The sequence below is a fragment of the Schistocerca nitens genome, chromosome 6 (assembly GCF_023898315.1).
Source record: "Schistocerca nitens isolate TAMUIC-IGC-003100 chromosome 6, iqSchNite1.1, whole genome shotgun sequence".
In the NCBI taxonomy this organism is placed as follows: Eukaryota; Metazoa; Arthropoda; class Insecta; order Orthoptera; family Acrididae; genus Schistocerca; species Schistocerca nitens.
In genome coordinates, this window is record NC_064619.1 from 10699298 (window position 1) to 10718022 (window position 18725).

Here is an 18725-nt window from a genome sequence, read left to right on the forward strand (position 1 = left end):
GTCTCTCCCGTCCGTTCGTCACACCCTGCGGTGGAATGTCTTCATCCCAGCTGGCCGGCTGGGCCTCATTATACATGCAAGAATCCATCTATCTGGGAAAGCGCTTCACGCATGGATTACGGCAGACCGCGACGCCCTGCACTACGACGCGTGTTGGCGTCTGCTACGCCTTGTAATGAACGTAGTCCCCAACGCATTAGTTTTAGTTAAGGGCTCCATCCAGGAGTGTGTGTGTGTGTGTGTGTGTGTGTGTGTGTGTGTGTGTGTGTGTGTGTGGTGGGAGGGGGGGAGGAGGAGAGAGAGGAGGCGAGAAACACCAGGATAACGCCATCACGGAATCTTAGCGGTCTTGACTTTCCGGTAGCTGCCTTTTCAATATTCAGGTACTTCATACATATTAGTTTTAGTTTTTCTTTCTCCGAAAAAATAATCGTTAAACAAGAGGAATGTTGCTAACCAACAATGAAACTCCTAACTGCATACACAGAGTCTTACAGATGCTTTGGTACAAGCCTTTACTATTACTACTGAGAAACAATTTTATATTTAATTTTATATTAACCCTCACAGCTTCTTCACCGCAACTCCAAGACTATAGAAATCCGAGTAACATCAAAACGAAATGCAACCCTATCAAATAGCTGCCAGCCAAAGATATTAAAAGCATACGCCTTGCAGGTTGAGTATCATGGCTTGTATAAAGAAACTGCCGTTGCTCATGGTGCTCTGGCATCATTGTTGCTGTTTTAACGGATTTAGTCCTATGCGTAAAGGAAAGTTTTATTGGTTGATTTGACTCCAATTTTGATGACGTATGCTACTGCGACGATGAGCTCAGTTTAGTTGCATTTTAAGATCTTTTCTGTCCCATACAAAAAAATTTATCAGTATTCCATTTATCAAAAAACATACTGGAAAAACATACTGTGAAATAATAAGTAGTTTTTTGGTTTCCTTTTGAAGAACCGGCGATGTGATAAGTCACGGCGATCCTAGCTCTACTAAAATTACGTTTCAAGGGTTTCGGTTGAAATATATGTTATATTTAAAGTTACTTCATTTGTTATTCTCTTTCTGATTTCAGTTTAGTTAGACAATAACGATCTACAGAGATATTATTACCTGATTGCACGATGTTTCATTTCAGTTATTCAAAATTAAACTTTTTCACAACACCCCATTACATGTTACTCGACTCCTCATTTGTTTTACATTTTCTTTAGCGATCAATCATTCTTAATCTTCTTCCCATACTATACATCAGTATTTCTTCAACCTCCTCCTCCTTCTGCGCAAAGACACACACACACACATATATATATATATATATATATATATATATATATATATATATATATTTTCGTACGAGGCTTCAATAGCGTTATACCCTCTGCTTGTCATGTCATTCATAATGTTTGTTCATTTTATCATTTTACACAACTTTCCCTTTAATGTCTATTGTTAGTATTTGACGTATTTGGTTTGGTGCAATATCATGTGTAAACTTCTCTGTCGTGGATGTCATGAAGCTTTTGAACCTATGTTTGTTATATACAACGAGACACCAGTTTAACAAAGACATTGTCTCATTGCACACGTAATACTGAAAGAGGCGACAAATACCACTAGACTTTGCAGCACCATTGGCACACATCGATGTATCCATTTAATATCGTACTTATCCCAGTGACATTAGTGATTCAGGACGCTTTCTTTCGAGAAATCTGACACCTTAAAACAGTTATTATTTGCGCATAGCAGCATACAGGGTATTATTTATCATTTTCCGTTGAAATAATTTACATGAATATATTTTACATTGAAATATAAGGTAAACAAAGGGACAGAACTAGGAAGAGCACAAGAAATGAGAGATTACATACTACGAGAAAGTGCAGGCAAGTGTGGGCGAGAAATCAATAGGGAAATAAACGTTCAGATATTTCAGTCAAGTAAAGATGTGTTTGTGTAGATTGGTGTATAAGTTCGTATATTTTTGTTCTGAATTTTGGTATTCCGGTTGCCGTGGTTTTTATTTGTCGGTTGAAATTTTTATTTTTAGTTGACTGTTGCTATTTGAAATTACCTATCGGCATTTTGTCGTTTGAAGGTAATAAGTGGAGCTGCGGACGCTAGAAAATGAAGTGCACGTGCAAAAATCGGAACGATTCCGACATATTCTTCCGTTTGATTTCAGTAGATGTGTAACAGCAGCGCAAGTAGCCAGAAATATTGGCACCGTGTATGGGGATAATGCCGTTGAACAGAGCACGGCAATAAAATGGTTCTCTCGTTTTGAGGAGCATTGTTTTGACATTTGTGACTCTCCACGTTCAGGATTACCTTCGGGGTTTGATGAAGATCGTTCAAACGCATTAATCTACAATTATTCACGCCATTGTACTCGAGAACGGACAAATGTGATGAACGTGTATCATTCCATCATCCCGCGACATTTGCATGTAGTGGAGAAGGTTCAAAAATCGGGTTTATGGGTACCGTACGCACTAAGCCAAAATAATAAAAATCTGTGAGTGGGCACATGTGCTTCTCTGCTTTTTCGTCATTAACTGGCTTGTGAATAACAGCGACCATTCGTATCTTGTATTGTTACTGAAGACGAGAAATGATGTCTCTATGCCAACATAAGGAAAAGAAAGGACTGGTTGAACCCAAACCAAGCAGCAACGCCCCGTACTAAGACAAGTACACAAGCAATGTAATGCATACTGTGGAACGGCGAACGTCTGGTGTACTATGAATTGTTTCCCCGAGGTGTAACCATCACTGCTGATATGTATTGTTAACAAGTAAGAGGTCTTGCAGATGCAATCCAAGAACCATGACAAGGAAGACTGCGTGAAGTGATGGTAGTCCACTATGATAACGCCACCCGCATTCTGCTAGACTGAAGAAAGACACTGTATGTGAGTACGGTTGGGAAGTCATTCCGCACCCACCTTAATCACCCTTTCCGCTTTCTATCGAAGTGCCTTGAAGGATCTTCCTTTAGGAATGAAAACGCGCTCCAAGCATGGCTCGACTGGTTCTTCGCTCCAAAACCTCGTGATTCCTACAGCCGCGGAATCGAAAAGTTACCCCAGAGTTGGCAGAATGTTGTAAACAGTGAAGGAGAATTTATTATTGACGTCTAATGTGTAAACGGTAAATAGTTTGGACAAGAAGAGAATAGAAGCTTTCGAAATGTGGTGCTACAGAAGAATGCTGAAGATTAGATGGGGAGATCACATAATTAATGAGGAGGTATTGAATAGAAAGAGGAGTTTGTGGCACAACTTGACTAGAAGAAGGGATCGATTGGTAGGACATGTTCTGAGGCACAAAGGGATCACCATTTTAGTACTGGAGGGCAGCGTGGAGGGTAAAAATCGTAGAGGCGGACCTAGAGATGAATACATTAAGCAGATTCAGAAGGATGTAGGCTGCAGTACGTACTGGGAGATGAAGAGTATAGAGTAGCATTGAGAGCTGCATCAAACGAGCCTCAGGACTGAAGACCACAACAACAATGTGTATCTGTTGTATTTATTAAACTTATGGAAAAACGCTACGAACTTATATGGCAACGTAATACTTTTGTTGGAACTCCTGTGATTACGTTTCAAGAGGCAAGACGAAAGGAGCGACAGTAAAATAAAGAAGAGGAAAATGGCTCTGAGCACTATGCGACTTAACTTCTGAGGTCATCAGTCGCCTAGAACTTAGAACTAATTAAACCTAACTAACCTAAGGACATCACACACATCCATGCCCGAGGCAGGATTCGAACCTGCGACTGTAGCGGTCGCTCGGGTCCAGACTGTAGCACCTAGAACCGCACGGCCACTCCGGCCGGCAAAGAAGAGGAATGAAGATGGTATTTTTCAGTGATTCCCTAGAACGTAGATGAGACAGGATAAACAAATTAAATGCTTTAGGGTTATAGAATCGGTTAAAGCAATCCAGTAATATGGGACAGCACTATCTATCAGGAATAACGTAAGCAAATGGAGACGCCAGATTTATTGAATATTCATGACAAGTTAAAACTGTGTGCTACCAGCGAAATACAGCTGTTCGGATTCGATTCTCGGTGTGACGTACAATTTTAATCTGCTATGAATATTCAAAATGGACATTTCTCCAATAGTAAAAGCTTCGAATATAATGAGACATCCCTTTGTGCATACAGTGTCTGCGCTGTCGCGCCTGGAAATTGCTGTGTTCTTTCTCAACGTCCAAAACTCATTGCGTCATACCTTAATAGTTCTTAATACTACAATTATTATTGCTTGAAATCTGAGGTACACCTAGTTTAATATATGAAGAACTGGATTTTAACTGTACACAAATCGACGTAATATTTTATTCTGTCATAAGCAGCATCTACCGTGAAATTGCACCTGTTTTTGTACAGAAACCAGATGGCAGTTACAAGAGTCGAGGGGCATGAAAGGGAAGCAGTGGTTCGGAAGGGAGTGAGACAGGCTTTTAGCCTATCCCCGATGTTATTTAGTCTCTATATTGAGCAAGGAGTAAAGGAAACAAAAGAAAAATTTGGAGTAGGAATTAAAATCCATGGAAAAGAAATAAAAAGTTTGAGGTTCGCCGATGACAGAGACAGCAAAGGACTTGGAAGAGCAGTTGAACGGAATGGACAGTGTCTTGAAAGGAGGGTATAAGATGAACATCAACAAAAGCAAAACGAGGATAATGGAATGTAGTCAAATTAAATCGGGTGATGCTGAGGGAATTAGATTAGCAAATGAGACACTTAAAGTAGTAAAGGAATTTTGCTATTTGGGAAGCAAAATAACTGATCATGGTCGAAGTAGAGAGGATACAAAATGTAGACTGGCAATGGCAAGGAAAGCGTTGCTGAAGAAGAGAAATTTGTTAACATCGAGTATAGATTTAAGTGTCAGGAAGTCGTTTCTGAAAGTATTTGTATGGAGTGTAGCCATCTATGTAAGTGAAACATGGACGATAAATAGTTTGGACAAGAAGAGATTAGAAGCTTTCGAAATGTGGTGCTACAGAAGAATGCTGAAGATTAGATGGGTACATCATATAACTAATGAGGAGGTATTGAAAAGGATTGGGAGAAGAGAAGTTTGTGGCAACTTAACTAGAAGAAGGGATCGGTTCGTAGGACATGTTCTGAGGCATCAAGGGATCACCAATTTAGTATTGGAGGGCAGCGTAGAGGGTAAAAATCGTAGAGGGAGACCAAGAGATGAATACACTAAACAGATTCAGAAGGATGTAGGTTGCAGTAGGTACTGGGAGATGAAGGAGCTTGCACAGGATTGAGTAGCATGGAGAGCTGCATCAAACCAGTCTCTGGACTAAAGACCACAACAAACAACAAATGGTTCAAATGGCTCTGAGCACTATGGGACTTAACATCTGAGGTCATCAGTCCCCGAGAACTTAGAACTACTTAAACCTAACTAACCTAAGGACGTCACACACATCCATGCCCGAGGCAGGATTCGAACCTGCGACCGTAGCGGTCACGCGGTTCCAAACTGAAGCGCTTAGAACCGCACGGCCACACCGGCTGGCAACAAACAACAACTTAGATTTAGTTTACGGGTAGCTGACATACTTGATTATGTAACGCCCTTCTTCCCTGATGTGTGATTGTCCTGGTCTCCTCGAATCGACAGAACTGAGAGTTCTGGTACTGAGCAGAAAACGCTCTTCTTCAGAAATGAGCGTAATATTTCTATACAACGTGCAGACACATAGCTCGTGCCGCACATCACTAAACTCTCCTATGGTTTTCGGTGTAGAGGAGAGAGAGAAAAAAAAACGCTGATAGAAACCCGTGTCCAAAACCGTCATCCACCGAGGCAACACATCATCACGTTGATAGCAGACAAGGCATATCTATGCAGCAGCTAGTGCCACGCTCTCCACTATCGATCGTGGCACACAGTCGTGATCACTCAATAACAAACAACATTGCTATACGTTTCGCCTGCGAACCGACAGCGTAGAAACTAATCTTTGCTGTTGAAGGGATGGTCTAGCTTCAGTAACTCGGACGCTCTGTAGCGTTGTTGGATGACGCTTCCGGACACGAGTTCCTGTCCTCAATTTGATCCTCAAGACACCGTCTGAAACACCTCGAAGTCTGTCGGCATCGTTCTGTAACACCCTCTGTATTTGATCTTTCTTTCTTAAACTGCAACGCGTTGAAATGTCCAACATCCTTGTGAAAGTGATTCACGAGCTAATAAAACAACTACCACTAACACTAATATTACTACTACTATTATTTGTAATGTTAGTAGGATTAGTAATAGTAACTGTAGTAGTAGCAGTAGTAGTTACGAGCAAGGTTCCACTCTTTGTCTGTTAAAAGCTGTAGAACATACGCATACATGAGGCATCTGTTTATCCGTTAAAAGCTCTAGAAGATAAGTATACGTGAGGGATACAGTAGACGAAACTCGAAATGAGAAAGTAAGGTCCGAATATTTGACAAATAAATGTTGACGATAAATAAAGGTCACTTGCACTGTAGCACCCAGGAGAGTCAAAATGTTCAAGTGTGTGTGAATTTCTAAAGGACCGAACAGCTGAGTTTGTAAGTAAGCTGTTTAGGTTTTATGTTGGTGACGCCACGTAGTGCTTTGTATTAAAATCGCTGACTGCGCTGTGTGCAGTATGCGCCTGGTTGGACTCATCATTGGAAGTTTTTCGCTTGGGTAGTGTTGGGCGGTTGGATGTGAACAGCCCGTAGCGTTGGACAGTTGGAGGTGAGCCGCCAGCAGTGGTGAATGTGGGGAGAGAGATGCAAGAGTTCTGAGATGTTAATATGAGCGGACGATCTGGACGGGTGTCCGTCAGAAAAAGAAATTTATTAAACTGGATGTCATGAATATATATATATAATGACTTTTGAACACTATTAAGCTAGATACATTGTTTGTTCTCTATCAAAATCTTTCATTTGCTAACTATATGCCTATCAGTAGTCAGTGCCTTCAGTAGTTAGAATCTTTTATTTAGCTAGCAGTATTGGCGCTCGCTGTATTGCAGTAGTTCGAGTAACGAAGATTTTTGTGAGGTAAGTGATTCATGAAGGACATAGGTAATTGTTAGTCAGGGCTATTCCTTTGTAGGGATTATTGAAAGTCAGATTGCGTTGCGCTAAAATATTGTGTGTCAAGTTAGAAATGTTGAGAATAAGTAAAGAGAAAACAGTCTCAGTACGTTCAGTTTCACTCTGAAGTTTGAAAATCAAGTAACGTAGAAGTTTTACCAGCGCAGTCATTCTTTACATTAAAAAGGGTAGTTTAAAGGTAATCGGTCCCTAGACTTACACACTACTTAAACTAATGTATGCTAAGAACAACATAGACACCCACGCCCGAGGGAGGACTCGAAACTGCGGCGGGAGGGGTCGCGCAGTCCGTGACGTGGTGCTTCATGGTTCCTTACGGATTAGCCGAGCGGCCTAAGGCGCTGCAGTCATGGACTGCGCGGCTGGTCCCGGCGGAGGTTCGAGTCCTCCCTCGGGCATGGGTGTGTGTGTTTGCCCTTAGGATAATTTAGGTTAAGTAGTGTATAAGCTTAGGGACTGATGACAATAGCAGTTCAGTCCCATAAGATTTCACACAGACTCCGCGCGGCTATATATAGGAGAGATGTCTGCTATAACATATCGGAATTCGACACAGGCAGTATTGTGGTCTATTTACGTGGCCGCTCGTCCTTCGGCGATATTGCTGCTCATGTTGGTGTGGATCGTATGACTGTCAGACAAATATGGAGTCGATGCATTCAGGTGGGCCATACTGAAAGACACGCAGGATGTCGGCAGACCCACGTGATTAGCACCATAGAGGACAGGTATAGTGCTCGCTCAGCATTGCAGGATCATACAGCTAAGTGAGGTAGCTAGTGGTGGAAAATGGCTTTATAGAAGGAAAACAGGTATTCACAGTGACAGTGCGATGTAGTCTGGAGCAACACAAACTGTCGTCACGGCAGCTTCCATTTCCACAGCAGCAGAGTGAGGCTTGCCGATAGTCGTGTGCTCAACCAGAACACTGGACACAAAAAGAAATCCGGGGACATCAGATCCGGTGAACGTGCTTCGACGACCAGCCCACCTGTCATGAAATATGCTATTCAATACCGCTTCAACCGCACGCGAGCTATGTGCCGACATCCATCATGTTGGAAGTACATCGCCATTCTGACACGCAGTGAGACATCTTGTAGTAACATCGGTAGAACATTACGTAGTAAATCAGCATACGTTGCACCATTTAGATTGCCATCGATAAAATAGAGACTAATTATCCTTCCTCCCATAATGCCGCACCGTACATTAACCCGCCAAGATCGCTGATGTTCCACTTGTCGCAGCCATCGTGGATTTTCCGTTGCCCAATAGTGCATATTATGCCGGTTTACGTTATCGCTGTTGGTGAATGACGCTTCGTCGCTTAATAGAACGCGTGCAAAAAATCTGTCATCGTCCCGTAATTTCTCTTGTGCCCAGTAGCAGAACTGTACACTACGTTCAAAGTCGTCGCTATGCTATTCCTGGTGCATACAAATTTGGTACGGGTGCAATAGATGTTGATGTAGCATTCTCAACACCGACGTTTTTGAGATTCCCGATTCTCGCGCAATTTGTCTGCTACTGATGTGTGGATTAGCCGCGACAGCAGCTAAAACACCTACTTGGGCATCATCATTTGTTGTATGTCGTGGCTGACGTTTCACATGTGGCTGAACACTTCGTGTTTCCTTAAATAACGTAACTATCCTGCGAACGGTCCGGACACTTGGATGATGTCGTCCAGGATACCGAGCCATCATACATAGCACACGCCCGTTGGGTATCATACGAAAATTTAACCTTCCTCGGAGTTAATTAATAAAAAAACTTGAAAAGGCCTTTGGACGGCCTCACATGGAAATGAGCTTGCGTCTATAAAATGCATGTAAAAGTTGACATCATATCCTTGCATCGAGGGCAACTCCTGTTATCACAATGAGTTTATTCTGTTAGGGGACAAGTATAATACAAATTTATACATAGTAACTATTCTGTTAGAAAAACTTTGTAAAATGTATGGACAGGCCTTCTCTCAATGCCTGTTCAAGTAAATATCGTGCGAATATAATTAGCGAAGTATGTTAACGTTTCCAAACGTGGGATATCACAATTATGAGCTCTTAGTAATCTTGAACAGAGGTTGAATAGCTCAATACATAGGGCATTCGACTGATACCCTGGCCAGCACGTTTTATAGATATCTCAGCTATTACAAGCATCCGCTCATGGATGGCTAAGAGAGTGGCATGCCACCATTCGACAGCCACTGCGACTGATATGCTCTGGCATAGAGGTGAAACAGCATGGATAACATACTCGTGTTCTTCATCCGAGCTCATTTCGGCACAGACGAGTTATAGCTATGGTTATGCGACTGTTCTGGTCAAAACTACACCACAATTAAACTCCAATAAATTAATAACTCCAGGCAATCTAAGAAAACTCCAAGAAACGACAGCATAATCATGTTTAAAAATGCCAGCGACTGCCATAGGTATTTACTATGTTTCCATATGAAATGTGTCTTATGGAGGTCTACCTGAATGTAGTTTGAAGTCTTACTGAGTAAAAGTTGAGCGGAGGCCAGCCTCGAGCAAGGCAGATAACCAGCGTCCGGTCATAAGGAGGAACCACAGGCCCTCTCAAAGGGCAAACACCGTCACTCTGACAGGGGATGAAAGGCCAGATAAAAAGTTTGTGACCAATATATTGCGTGCGGGTAAACTCCGCCAAAGAGGTGCTGTCTGTTTTGTGTTCTAAAAGATTGGAGATGCTTTGTATCGTATAATGTGGGCACTCAAGTGGTGACCAGAAGACGCGTTACGGCCATACAAAGAGAGAGAGAGAGAGAGAGAGAGAGAGAGAGAGAGAGAGAGAGAGAGAGAGCAATATGGTTGGAGTCTGCTATCCGCAGGAAGACAGTACTCAGGGAAACGATAGGACCGCAGCAGTGCAAAGGTACGATTTCTTAAGTGAAGTGAAGTGGAGTGAAGTGTCACGGTGGCGCCAAGTTAATTACCTTGCATAGTAAGAGCTGCTATCATTGGATAATATAAATAAAGTGCAGAGTACTAAACCTGTGTACATATAGGTGGTGTGGTTGGCTAAGACAGAAAATAGGATAGATGGAAGGAATCAGGAGCTGCATGTTTCTGAACTGTATCCGTTTTGATGCTCGTTACTAACTCAGGATTACTTGTTGCTATGAGGTCAAGTGCGTTTTGCCCGTCCGCTGTGGCCGAGCAGTTCTAGGCCCTTCAGTTGGGAACCGCGCTGCGGCTACGATCGCAGGTTCGAATCCTGCCTCGGGCATGGATGTGTGTGATGTCCTTAGGTTAGTTACGTTTAAGTAGTTCTATGTTCTAGGCGACTGATGACCTCAGATGTTAAGTCCCATAGTGCTCAGAGCCATTTTGAACCTGATACGTCGGAAGAACCATTATCACTGGTGCTCAAAATCAAGCACAAGACCACAAGACTCATGCACAGAGAGACAGAGTAAAAATTCAGCTTCTTGCTGTGAGTACTCCGTGGAACATACGAGTATTTCCATCCGACACAGCCGGGGGACGTTTCAGGCGTCCGCGAAGGCCAGATGACCTGGAATTTTCAGCCACCACGGCCGCTGTTTGCGGGTACCGGTAATGCTAAGTATGATGAGCACCTGCAGCATTCGCAAACCGAGTGAAAGGATGTACATGAAGTTTCCAGACTGACGTTAAGTCTTTTACTTTCATAATACAAGTACGTTTTTAAGGAGTATCGAATTCAACATGTGCTCAATCAAGTTAGTGGGTGCGGCTCTTTCTTTCCTTCCTTATTAACATTGGGCAATCACTGTGCGACATCCGCAAATTTAAACGTTCCATCAAAGGTTTTTTGACTTTATTGTATTCACCTCAACTTCGTTACACGACCTTTGCCAGCGTGGTGTTATTTTAATCGGCTTGCAAAATTGTATTAATACTCAGTAAACTTAATGATTTCATTTCCTTTTGTACTCGTGTTTAGCTTGAAGTCCACAGCAAATTGTAATAATTAGTGTTTTGTGTTGACCATTGTTTCATTCAGTAGTCTGATGAAACCTCCTATTTTACCATCGTGTGAATTACAGTAGTCATGTTTCACGTGTGCTAGGACTACAGTGTTTGATAAATTCATTAAGTTAACAGCTTTAAGACCTGTGATAAATCCATGTTGTTATGTGGGGAGCGAACTGTTAATTGGCAAGGTAACCCGGTCCACCTCTTTCTGACAGCTACTTGGGCGTGTCGGTGGCTCAGCCGTAACCTCGCACTATTGTTGCTAGCAAATGTGACAGTTCTGTGTATTTCGCACTCTGTGTAGCCCCAAATCAGTTGCAAATTCAGTAATATATTCTTCTTACTATATTGTATACGCACAGAAAGTGGGGTGACACGATAAATTAACCAAATGTAAAGGCCGTAAATTCAACTAAATACCTAGGAATCACAATTACGAACGATTTAAATTGGAAAGAGCACACAGAGGATGTTGTGGGGCAGGCGAACCAAAGTCTGCGTTTTATTGGTAGAACAATTAGAAGATGTAACAGATCCACCAAGGAGGCTGCCAACACTAAGGTTGTGCGTCCTCTTCTGGAGTACTACTGCGCTATCTGAGGTCCTTATCAGGTAGCGTTACCGGAGTACATCGAGCAACTTCAAAGAAGAGGAGCGAGTTTTCTGTTATCGAGAGTAGGGGAAGGAATTTCACGGACATGATATAGGATTTGTGATGGGCACCATTACAACAAGGCGTTTTTCGTTTTTGTGGAATTTTCTCACAAAAATTGAATCACCAACTTTCTCCTGCGAACGCGAAAATATTTTGTTGACGCCGACCTACAAAGGGAGAAATGATCATAATAACAAAGTAAGGGAAATCAGAACTCGCACGGAAAGATATGCGTATTCGACTTTTCCTCGCGCTGTTCGACAGTGGAATAATAGAGAATTATTATTAAGACACTTAAGTGAGGTAGGATGTCAAACGGGCCGACTTGGAGCAGGAGAGGCACCACAGGACATTTCATTTTCCACTGTCTATACTTTTACAAGTAAATTCATAAAACTTTGTCAGCATGACCAGGAAGGATTCAGGATTCACACTCGTAGCAGTGGAAGTTCAAAAACATAACAAAATAAATTTTTTACATGTGAAATTTCATCATTTTTTTCACTTACTATTGGCTGCATTTGTTGCTATAGGTACACTTTTCTTCATAAGTAAGAGAGACTGTTCGATGAATTCTGCACAGCATACAAACGATACTTACAGGTGTCTGAAACTCTAGAATCTATTAAATTTATGAAAAAATGAATGAGCTGTTAAGTTTTAAATTTATGTTTATAAAAAAATCAAATTTTGTAGTTAATTATCTCAGTTTTTACCACAGTTTTTAATAGATTTGGAAAATTCTACAGTTTCATACAACGGTAAGTATGGTTTGTATGCTGTGCAAAATTCATCGAACATTCTCTCTTACTTATGAAGAAAAGTGTACCTCTTGCAACAAATGCAGCCAATAGCAAGCGAAAAAAGATGAAATTTCACATGGAAAAAAAATTATTTTGTTATGAAACTTCCTGGCAGATTATAACTGTGTACCGGACCGAGACTCGAACTCGGGAGCTTTGCCTTTTGCGGGCAAGTACTGGCAGAAGTAAAGCTGTGAGGACGGGGCGTGAGTCGTGCTTGGGTAGCTCAGTTGATTTTAGTTCCAAAAGGAAAAAAAGAAAAAAAACTACAAATTAAGTTTAAAAAGAAAAAAAAGAAAAAAGTGTTTAGAGCTCGAAAAAAAAAAAAACGTTGGTAGAGCGCTTGCCGCCGAAAGGCAAAGGTACCGAGTTCGAGTCTCGGTCCGGCACACAGTTTTAATCTGCCAGGAAGTTTCATATCAGCGCACATTCCGCTGCAGAGTGAAAATCTCATTCTATATTATTTTGTTATGTTTTTGAAGTTCCGATGCTACGAGTGTGAATCCTTCCTCGTCATGCTGACAAACTTTTATGGGTTTACTTGTAAAAGTATAGACAGTAGAAAATAAAATGTGCTGTGGTGCCTCTCCTGCTAAAGTCGGCCCGTTTGACGTCCCACCCCCCTTAAGTGTGATTTCCAGAGTATCCGTGTAGATGTAAGTAAAATTTTGTTATGTGTTATCGTTCCCGGTGTTGCCGTCTGAATGGCCAGTAACCTAAGTACAAACGACTGTAGACGAAACACAGTAACTGAAAGCCCGTGTGGAGGGACACGCTCCATAAAAAGTGCAACGCTCATCTCTGACGGAATAATTTATGGAAGGGAAGCAGGGATTGTGGAACGGCGTACTGGGCAAAAACCGAAGGGATTAAGGCGCGGTGCGGCGCGGTAAGGCGCACGGCAAACTGGTGGATCAGCCCCGAGACGTGTGGGCCCGGCAGCCCTTTAAGTGTGAGGAGGATGACGGCGGCGTGACGACGACGGGCGAAGCAAAAAAGGCGGCGAGCGGCCGGCGGTTGGCAGGCGTGCGTGCGTGCGCCGCGCCGCGCCGCAGTCGGCCTTGCGGCGGCGTCCCACGCACGCCAGTGGGGGCCCGGCCGCGTGCCCCGCTGTGCCGCGCTGTGCTGTGCTGTGCTGTGCTGTGTGTGGACCCAGCAGCAGCAGCAGCAGCAGGAGCACGGCACGCCGCAGACAGCAGCCAGCCATGCCGCGACACGCCGAAGGACTCGTCGGCGCCAGGTCCTGCGACAGCCTCGCCAGTTCCTGCAAGGAGAGCGACGCGGTAAGCCCTGCCCCGAGGCGCTGTCTACAGCTCGGGCGCCACTAAAGTGTGTGTGACTGATCCTTGCAGTGGCGTCACTTGTGCTACACAGTCTATTAAGAAGCATCCTACGTGAAATATCGCCGAGACCACGACGATAGGGAATTCCTCATCTGCTCCGATTTCCTAAGTGCCCTTCTCGCTACTTGTCAGATGTCCTCAGCGAGTAGGATGGTGTAAGGTGTCCAAGACGCTCTCTTCCTCCTGCGAAGGTAAAATGATTTTCTATCGAGTGCCAGGGGATATAGTGATCCGAGGAAATGAACTTGCTGATGTGACTGTCAAGGAGACTTACAGCCTCCTGTGGACAGACACTACGTACGCAGCCGGAAGAGCGTGTGTTGGTGGAAGGGTCAGTGGCTGGGAGTGCAGAGCGATAAGCTGCGGTCAGGGAAACCTTCTGTGCGATCCTGGCTTACCTCCTTCCCACTACCGCAGTCTGAGGCAGTAGCACGTACCGGATTCAAAATGGGATCTCGTCCACTGACAGACGTTTTCTCTTACGTTGCGAGGAGCCACTGGCGTGCCCAAGATTTGGAACGCGGGTGTCGGTACGTTGTATGTTAACTGTCGATTTGAAGACCTGCACTCTATTTTAAATGACAGTGATATGACTGTGGTTCTTGTTTTAAGGTTTCGTGTGCTGTCAGCAACCCCCCTCCCCCCCCCAAAAAAAAAACAATCGGTATGCGATTTTAGTGTCTGTCAGAGAGACTTGGTCACACTTATTTCTGAGTAGTCTACCAGCCACAGAAATCTGGTCACTTTTTAAATGTATTTGTGCTAGCATTTTATACTCGTTTTATCTGCATTTTATGGATGTTCTTTCGTGCATCTCCCAGTGTCGAATTTTAAATTCTCATTTGTCGATAATGGTTGCTTTTAAAATTTATTGTTGTTTCTTTTTTAAGGGGGTAGGACGTCAAACGGGCCGACGTGAAGCAGGAGAGGCATCACAGTACATTTTAATTTCAAGTGTCTATACTTTTTGAAATAAATTCATAAAACTTTGTCAGCATCACCAGGAAAGATTCGGGATTCACGCTCATTGCAGTGGGAGTTCGAAAACATAACAAAATAACTTTTTTTTTAAGTCCGAAGTTTCATCATTTTTTCAGTTACTAATGGCTGCATTTGTTGCTATAGGTACACTTTTCTTCACAAGGTAGAGAGATTCTTCGATGAATTTTGCACAGCATACATACCATACTTACAGGTGTATGAAACTCTAGAAATTATTTAATTTATGAAAAAAAAGAATGTGCTGTTACATTTTAAATTTCATGTTTAGAAAAAACTCAAACTTTATAGAGAATTATCTCATTTATTACCACAGTTTTTAATAGATTTGGAAAATTCAAGAGTTTCGTACACCTTTAAGTATGGTTTGTGTTGTTGTTGTGGTCTTCAGTCCTGAGACTGGTTTGATGCAGCTCTCCATGCTACTCTATCCTGTGCAAGCTTCTTCATCTCCCAGTACCTACTGCAACCTACATCCTTCTGAATCTGCTTAGTGTATGCATCTCTTGGTCTCCCCCTACGATTTTTACCCTCCACGCTGCCCTCCAATACTAAATTGGTGATCCCTTGATGCCTCAGAACATGTCCTACCAACCGATCCCTTCTTCTGGTCAAGTTGTGCCACAAACTCCTCCTCTCCCCAATCCTGTTCAGTACCTCCTCATTAGTTATGTGATCTACCCATCTAATCTTCAGCATCCTTCTGTAGCACCACATTTCGAAAGCTTCTATTCTCTTCTTGTCCAAACTAGTTATCGTCCATGTTTCACTTCCATACATGGCTACACTCCATACAAATACTTTCAGAAACGACTTCCTGGCACTTAAATCTATACTCGATGTTAACAAATTTCTCTTCTTCAGAAACGCTTTCCTTGCCATTGCCAGTCTACATTTTATATCCTCTCTACTTCGACCATCATCAGTTATTTTGCTCCCCAAATAGCAAAACTCCTTTACTACTTTAAGTGTCTCATTTCCTAATCTAATACCCTCAACATCACCCGACTTAATTCGACTACATTCCATTATCCTTGTTTTGCTTTTGTTGATGTTCATCTTACATCCTCCCTTCAAGTCACCATCCATTCCATTCAACTGCTCTTCCAAGTCCTTTGCTGTCTCTGACAGAATTACAATGTCATCGGCGAACCTCAAAGTTTTTACTTCTTCTCCATGGATTTTAATACCTACTCCGAATTTTTCTTTTGTTTCCTTTACTGCTTGCTCAATATACAGATTGAATAACATCGGGGAGAGGCTACAACCCTGTCTTACTCCCTTCCCAACCACTGCTTCCCTTCCATATCCCTCGACTCTTATAACTGCCATCTGGTTTCTGTACAAATTGTAAATAGCCTTTCGCTCCCTGTATTTTACCCCTGCCACCTTTAGAATTTGAAAGAGAGTATTCCAGTCAACATTGTCAAAAGCTTTCTCTAAGTCTACAAATGCTAGAAACGTAGGTTTGCCTTTCCTTAATCTTTCTTCTAAGATAAGTCGTAAGGTCAGTATTGCCTCACGTGTTCCAGTATTTCTACGGAATCCAAACTGATCTTCCCCGAGGTCGGCTTCTACTAGTTTTTCCATTCGTCTGTAAAAAATTCGTGTTAGTATTTTGCAGCTGTGACTTATTAAACTGATAGTTCGGTAATTTTCACATCTGTCAACACCTGCTTTCTTTGGGATTGGAATTATTATATTCTTCTTGAAGTCTGAGGGTATTTCGCCTGTTTCATGCATCTTGCTCACCAGATGGTAGAGTTTTGTCATGACTGGCTCTCCCAAGGCCATCAGTAGTTCCAATGGAATGTTGTCTACTCCGGGGGCCTTGTTTCGACTCAGGTCTTTCAGTGCTCTGTCAAACTCTTCACGCAGTATCGTATCTCCCATTTCATCTTCATCTACATCCTCTTCCATTTCCATAATATTGTCCTCAAGTACATCGCCCTTGTATAGACCCTCTATATACTCCTTCCACCTTTCTGCTTTCCCTTCTTTGCTTAGAACTGGGTTTCCATCTGAGCTCTTGATGTTCATACAAGTGGTTCTCTTATCTCCAAAGGTCTCTTTAATTTTCCTGTAGGCAGTATCTATCTTACCCCTAGTGAGATAAGCCTCTACATCCTTACATTTGTCCTCCAGCCATCTCTGCTTAGCCATTTTGCACTTCCTGTCGATCTCATTTTTGAGGCGTTTGTATTCCTTTTTGCCTGCTTCATTTACTGCATTTTTATATTTTCTCCTTTCATCAATTAAATTCAATATTTCTTCTGTTACCCAAGGATTTCTATTAGCCCTCGTCTTTTTACCTACTTGATCCTCTGCTGCCTTCACTACTTCATCCCTCAAAGCTACCCATTCTTCTTCTACTGTATTTCTTTCCCCCATTCCTGTCAATTGTTCCCTTATGCTCTCCCTGAAACTCTGTACAACCTCTGGTTCTTTCAGTTTATCCAGGTCCCATCTCCTTAAATTCCCACCTTTTTGCAGTTTCTTCAGTTTTAATCTACAGGTCATAACCAATAGATTGTGGTCAGAGTCCACATCTGCCCCTGGAAATGTCTTACAATTTAAAACCTGGTTCCTAAATCTCTGTCTTACCATTATATAATCTATCTGATACCTTTTAGTATCTCCAGGGTTCTTCCATGTATACAACCTTCTATCATGATTCTTAAACCAAGTGTTAGCTATGATGAAATTGTGCTCTGTGCAAAATTGTTTGTATGCTGTGCAAAATTCATCGAACCATCTCTCTTACTTATGAAGAAAAGTGTACCTATAGCAACAAATACTGCCATTAGTAAGCGAAAAAAATGATGAAATTTCACATGTAAAAAAATTACATCGTTATGTTTTCGAACTAACTTCCACTGCTATCAGTGTGAATTCTGAATCCTTCCTGCTCATACTGACAAAGTTTTATGAATTTATTTGTAAAAGTATTGACAGTGGAAATTAAAATGTCCTGTGGTGCCTCTCCTGCTCCAAGTCGGCCCGTTTGACGTCCTACCCCCCCCCCCCCCTCCTAATAGATTGGCATCTACCTCATCTCTGTTTATTTTATTCATGGCTGTTGACGACCTCGCCGTTTATGGGTCTCAAACACTAATCACATCACAGCAAAACGACAATGACAACCAATGTGAAAACATACGGGAGGTGTCCAGCTAAGGTGTAACCCTTCGTAATTTTCGATGAATTTTAGTTGCAAGAAGACAAGCAGTTGACAGCGTGTCCTGAAGCTTTCACTGTAACTGTAGCATAATCAGATTAAATATGTAAGCACCACACTGAAATGACACACGCTCTGAACTAGCACAATATTCGTATTTCTCTCACACGCCTCCTTACTTCCCTTTGAATTTTTTTTATGTCCCACCCTTCCTCAACAGCCCACCTTTTCTCTCTCAACCTCTCCTTCATTGTCTTTCCTGCTCTCTCTCTCTCTCCCCTCTCCCCCTCTATCCCCTCTCCCTCCCTCCCTCTCCCTCCCTCTCCCCCTCTCCCTCCCTCTCCCCCCTCTCCCTCCCTCCCTCTCCCCCCTCTCCCCCCTCTCCCTCCCTCTCCCTCCCTCTCCCTCCCTCTCCCCCCTCTCCCTCCCTCTCCCCCTCTCCCCCCTCTCCCCCCTCTCCCTCCCTCTCCCCCTCTACCCCCTCTCGCTCCCTCTCCCCCTCTCCCTCCATCGCCCCCTCTCCTCACTCTCCCTCCCTCTCTCCCTCCCTCTCTCTCCCTCTCTCTCCCCCTCTCTCTCCCTCTCTCTCCCCCTCTCTCTCCCCCTCTCTCTCCCCC

The 18725-nt window shown here is 42.9% G+C and overlaps 1 protein-coding gene across 1 annotated transcript in view; it reads left to right on the forward strand.

Moving 5' to 3' along the window:
- The first annotated feature begins 13664 nt into the window (after positions 1-13664).
- The window catches only part of LOC126262595 (SH3 and cysteine-rich domain-containing protein 2-like), a 562394-nt gene continuing 557333 nt past the window's right edge, over positions 13665-18725 (forward strand). Inside the window, exon 1 of the mRNA XM_049959336.1 lies at positions 13665-13871. Coding sequence (XP_049815293.1) covers positions 13794-13871 — 78 coding nt within the window. The 5' untranslated portion in view covers positions 13665-13793. The remainder of the gene's footprint in view (positions 13872-18725) is intronic.